The following is a 4,956-nucleotide window of genomic DNA, read 5'->3' on the forward strand; positions in this document are numbered from 1 at the left end:
TTGCTAACTACAGAATTTGCAGCCAGCAATTCCAATATTTTTATTCTTTTGGAAAGAAAATGCAAATATAGTGATCATCAGTTGAAACCAGCAAATCTTTTCTCTGGAATTGGAAAGCAGACAAGAAAGCATTCGATAAATATATTGGCCCGTTAGAATATACAAACAGGTAGAAAATGACATCAAAAGAAGGTTCTGAAACTAGGAATGGTTTTCTATTCTTCAACAAAACTATAGAGTAACCTTGCGGTGACCTCCTCCCTCAGTGGAGCGGTCTCATCTCGTGGCCACCCAGTTGAGTAACACCACTACATTTAAGATTTTTGTGAGTTCATCTTAAATCACAGTAAAAGCTTCTACTTGGAGGTAGGTATTATTCATGCTAAATCATCTAAAATAGCAAGAAGACGCAAGTTTGAGTTACTCTCTATCCTGACTTACCGACTTGTACTCTAAGATAGTAAAAAACGTTTGAATATCTGTACTCTGTTCTATGGTGTCATATGCATGCGCACATCTGCCATGGATATGCATAAATACATAACATAAACCCGCATCCCCATTGAGCACCAGTCAACGTCTTCGAGCTGTGTATGCAGTCTTTGCTGCACTCATCTCAGCTTGCTTCTTGGTTCTTGCTTCTTTTCCAGTAAAAGTCACTCCATCTATCACCACTGTTGAAATGAAAGTAGGCGCATGAGCTTCACCAGATTTCTCTGTACAATAAGTTGGTAAACCACAACCTTCTCTCTGAGCCATATCTTGTAAAAGATTCTTATAGCCAGACTCATCCTAAAAAGAAAACAATAAATTACATAAAGAAGTGTAATCATGTGTTTAAAAGATACAAACACAAAAATTGCATGCGTAACCAACAGATTTTTGCATCTCCACAAGGAGTTGATTTAGAAAAATAACCTCTTCAACTCCATTTGGCAACAATGACATCAATGCAGCTTTTGCAGCTGCATTTTCAGCTTTGCTCAATGTGGGAAAATATTCCCGACTCTCATAGGTTTGTCCATTCAGTGTGACCTTGCACTTAAAGCGAATAGCATGAGGAGGACCCACACGCTCACAAGAATACACAGGTAGACTGAAATTTCTCTTTTGAGCATACGTTTGCAGCTGGTTTTTAAACAAGTGCAGCATACCTGTAAGCCAGGAGAAAATTCAGATGCATGTGTCAAATACTGACTTGTCATGAAAGCACAAAATAAACAGGGGCGTTATTGAAGACACAAAATAAGGTGATTCAATATCAGGTTTCCATGGTCAGTTGATGCTACTACCTCCTTCAATCAGAATTCAGTTTCTCATTTGCTGCAATAACTTCGCAATCAACAGCGCGTTAAATATAAAAGTCCCTCCTTTCCCCTTTTATACTATACAATGCAAACCTATAAGCTACCAAATGAATTAAATTACCCAATTACAAAACAATGATTTTGATTACAGGCAGCAGATTCTCAACAGCCAAGCAAGGCACAACTGAGTACAGAGAAAATACAATAACAATAATAAACAAAGAAAGGACTGATAGAACAATTGAAGTAGAAGTTCTTATGTTTTCCTCCATTCTATATTCCCAAAAAAAAAAAGTATTGAATGAGACACAAGGGAAATAGACACAAGAGAAGTCATCAGAGCAAGCTTAGTAGCATCTTAAAAGGACTTCTTCTAGCTCTAGTTGTTGAGATTTGGGCATGGGGAAGAGTCCATTCACCACAAGTATGGCTGGAAAGCAAGATTCGTGATCTAACCCATCTTCAACAATCAAGAATTTTCATAAACTCTGTTATATTTGGCAGCTCAGCCATGTGGTTATGGTAAGTATTTAGTTCCTTTCATTTTTCTCATAAACTGAATACGAACAATTTTTTTGTTTTCTTAAAGGAGGCTGGTTAATCTTTTGACGACATAAAAACAACTGATTTAGCAAAAAAAATTTCTAGATACTGTGCATATAACCTGTTTTCGTGCCTGTCAATTTAGGGAGGAAAACCTATTGCCGTTTTGGAATGCAACCATGAGTATCAAGCACATCCAACTGACTCCACTCCAGCACTAAGAAACGGTAATGATTTTGTAAGGAAGAAAAAATCAAAACTAAATTCGCTCTCACCTCCAAAACTCTCATCAGTCTTGGCAACTGCCCCGGTTTTATTTGACAGGGGAGTTCGATTTGCATCTTCTAGGTTTAATTCCAATTTCCCTCCGGGAGATGGACAAGTATTCTTCCCAGCACTTCCACCCGAACAGTCTGCAGAAACTTCAGCATAACATCAGTTTCTTCATTTCTTGATGCAGTGTAAATAAGCATAGGCACAACTAGAATGATTTATCATAAAAAGCTTCATGATTACAGGCATCAGTCCATACATTCTATCAACGAAAAATAAATAAATTATAAGAAGCAAGCGTTCTTATGCAAGCATTCATTCTTAATCAAACATGACTTTACAAAATAATTTCATTTCATTAAAAACAAAGCCTATAAAGTCTTTAAAATATCTGATACAGTGCAATTAAAGCACAAGGAAGTACAAAAAAGGGAAGAAATGAAGAAAAAAAAGGGATTCAATTACCATTAAGGGGGGAGGAGGAGGAAGGGCGAGGGTGGTCGGAGAAGTAGTTGTAGGCGAGCTTAGCAGCGTCGTTCTGAGCTTTCTTGGTGGAAGAAGAGGGGAAAGGAGTGGAAAAGAGGGTGGCGTCGACGGTGACAGTGGCATAAAAGTGAGGGCTGTGCTCCTGTCCCTCTTTAGTGACTTCATAGGTAGGGATCCCCCATCCTCTCTGCTGGCACAGTTGTTGCAGCTTTGATTTGTACATTGCTCTCTTATTATTCATGCGTCCTTCCACTCTCTCTTTCTTTCGTTATTATTGCCTTCGCCTGTGAGTGATCATATATATATATATATAAAGACACGCACGTGTGCTGTGTCTTTTTGTCAATCAATTCCCTTCCTGGGGAAGGAAGGTCTCTTTTCTTTTTCGTTTCTGATGTTTTTCGAGAGAAAATGTCAAGTTTGATTCATCCAAACTGGGTAGTCACGGGTCGTCTTCTTTATATCTATGCTGTATATTTTTGGTATAGATAATTTCCATACTTTATCTGTTATGCTGTGGGTATCTATATAGATATTTATTTTATAATTATTATTTATTATTAATAAAAAAATAACATATGTTATAATCTTGGATAAGGGTTTTATATCATATGCATTACATATCAAATAAAATAACTTTCTATAAACTTTTAGGTTAATTTGAATAGTTGTTTATTAAGTTTAGATTAAAGTATTATTTTTATTTATTTTTATCAATAATTATCTTATACATTAAAGAAACTTGATATGGAAGTTGTTGACCACCTCGAATTTTTTTTTTCTTTTAATTAGGTCTTCCAAGCTATTTTTTACCTCCTTAACATTGGTTATATAAATAATAAATCACTTCAGATATATTTGGATGTAATCAATAGATTTATTATTATTTATTATTTATATATATAATTTTTAATTTATTTTATTAAATACAATTATTAACTTTTTAATTTATAATTAATTTTTTCTTGATGAAAAAAAAAACTCGGCACTCTTTTTCTATGTTAATAAGAAAAAAAACTCCCTCTCACAGCAGCGTAGTAATAATAATGTTTTTGATAGCTACAACACGTGTTAGCCAGGAAATGAATTTAGGCAGTTAACTTGTTTTTTTAGTGACTTTAATAATCTAATAAACAATATTTTATATAATTTAATTTGTTAATAAATATATTATATTATTTGATAAATATAATTTGATATAAGGTAATTTATTGTAAAAATATATAGTTTTAAAACCCAACTCGGTCATCGACCCGGTTCAGTAATCAGGTCACGGGTCAGACGGGTCAACCCAAAAAAAAACCTATATAAAATATCTAACTAATTACAAATTTACAATGCAACACTTACATAAACCAAATTTAAATTTTAAACCAACAATATAAATTTAATTCAATATCCAAAACACAAACCAAATATAAATTCTAAAATATTTTAAACAAAACATCCAACAAGCAACAACATAAATTCTAAAATATTTTAAACAAAACATTCAGCAACATAAATTCTAAATCAACAACATATTCACTTTTGTTGAATGAACACATTAAGTTCTTCTGAGTCCATAGGAGCAAAATTTGGATCAAATGTCGATGGAAATGAGTCAATCTCGTCAACACCTAATAAATCATCAACATATTCTTTTGAAACTCCATCATCACAATCATCTTCAATCTCATTAACATTTATGACATCTACATTCCAAACATAATTAACAAATAAATATTATGTATTAAATAATACTTTATTTTAAATAATATTCATCACTAAATAATCAATCATTAATTATCATCATCTAAAGTATCTTATATGGTCATAGTCGAAAGAGCTTGGTGAAAACTCTCTACTTTTTTTGCTGTCAAGATTAATGGGCGATCTTCAACTATCCAATTTTCAATGTCAAAAATTATCTCAACATTAATTGGATCATAATTTCATCCTTTCTAATAATTCCTATATATTAAATGTGAAGGTAAACATAATATAAGCATTAATAATGCTACTAAACAAGATAAAATAAAATTTAAGGAATTAGAGAAAAGAAAAATACTTTTGTTTCAATCTTAGATTGCAGTGGACGTAAACAAGGTCATTAAACCTTTGGTGCTCCAATCTATTTCTCTTTTTGGAATGAATATGTTCAAACATACTCCAATTTCTCTCACATCCTGAAGAACTACAAGTTTGACTTAACACTCGTATAGCCAATTGTTATTGATTTGGAGTGCTGGTTCCATATGTCATCCACCATTCATCTATACAAAAAAATAATAAGTAAAACTATAAGACTATGTCAAAAAAAATATTTTTAAATATAAAAATTATATACCTGGAGGCATAAGGGTGC

The 4,956-nt window shown here is 32.9% G+C and overlaps 1 protein-coding gene across 1 annotated transcript; it reads right to left on the reverse strand.

Moving 5' to 3' along the window:
* Positions 1-384: 384 nt before the first annotated feature.
* LOC105114110 (double-stranded RNA-binding protein 1-like) lies at positions 385-2,976 on the reverse strand. Its single transcript, XM_011010535.1, has 4 exons — positions 2,589-2,976; positions 2,126-2,272; positions 919-1,154; positions 385-792 (listed from the first exon to the last, which is right to left on the reverse strand). Exons 1-4 carry the CDS (start codon positions 2,848-2,850, stop codon positions 574-576), a joined length of 864 nt encoding a protein of 287 aa, XP_011008837.1. The 5' UTR covers positions 2,851-2,976; the 3' UTR covers positions 385-573.
* Between the last annotated feature and the right edge of the window lie 1,980 nt (positions 2,977-4,956).

Source organism: Populus euphratica, unplaced genomic scaffold (assembly GCF_000495115.2).
Source record: "Populus euphratica unplaced genomic scaffold, PopEup_1.0 scaffold954.1, whole genome shotgun sequence".
Lineage (NCBI taxonomy): Eukaryota > Viridiplantae > Streptophyta > Magnoliopsida > Malpighiales > Salicaceae > Populus > Populus euphratica.

Excerpts from the sequence above, each read along its gene's own strand:
- LOC105114110 (XM_011010535.1), bottom strand. The coding sequence starts at position 2,850 with ATGAATAATAAGAGAGCAATGTACAAATCAAAGCTGCAACAACTGTGC. Across the intron at positions 2,273-2,588 it reads CTCCTCCTCCCCCCTTAATG|TTTCTGCAGACTGTTCGGGT; the intron begins GTAATTGAATCC and ends GTTATGCTGAAG. Across the intron at positions 793-918 it reads TGCCAAATGGAGTTGAAGAG|GATGAGTCTGGCTATAAGAA; the intron begins GTTATTTTTCTA and ends TTTTCTTTTTAG.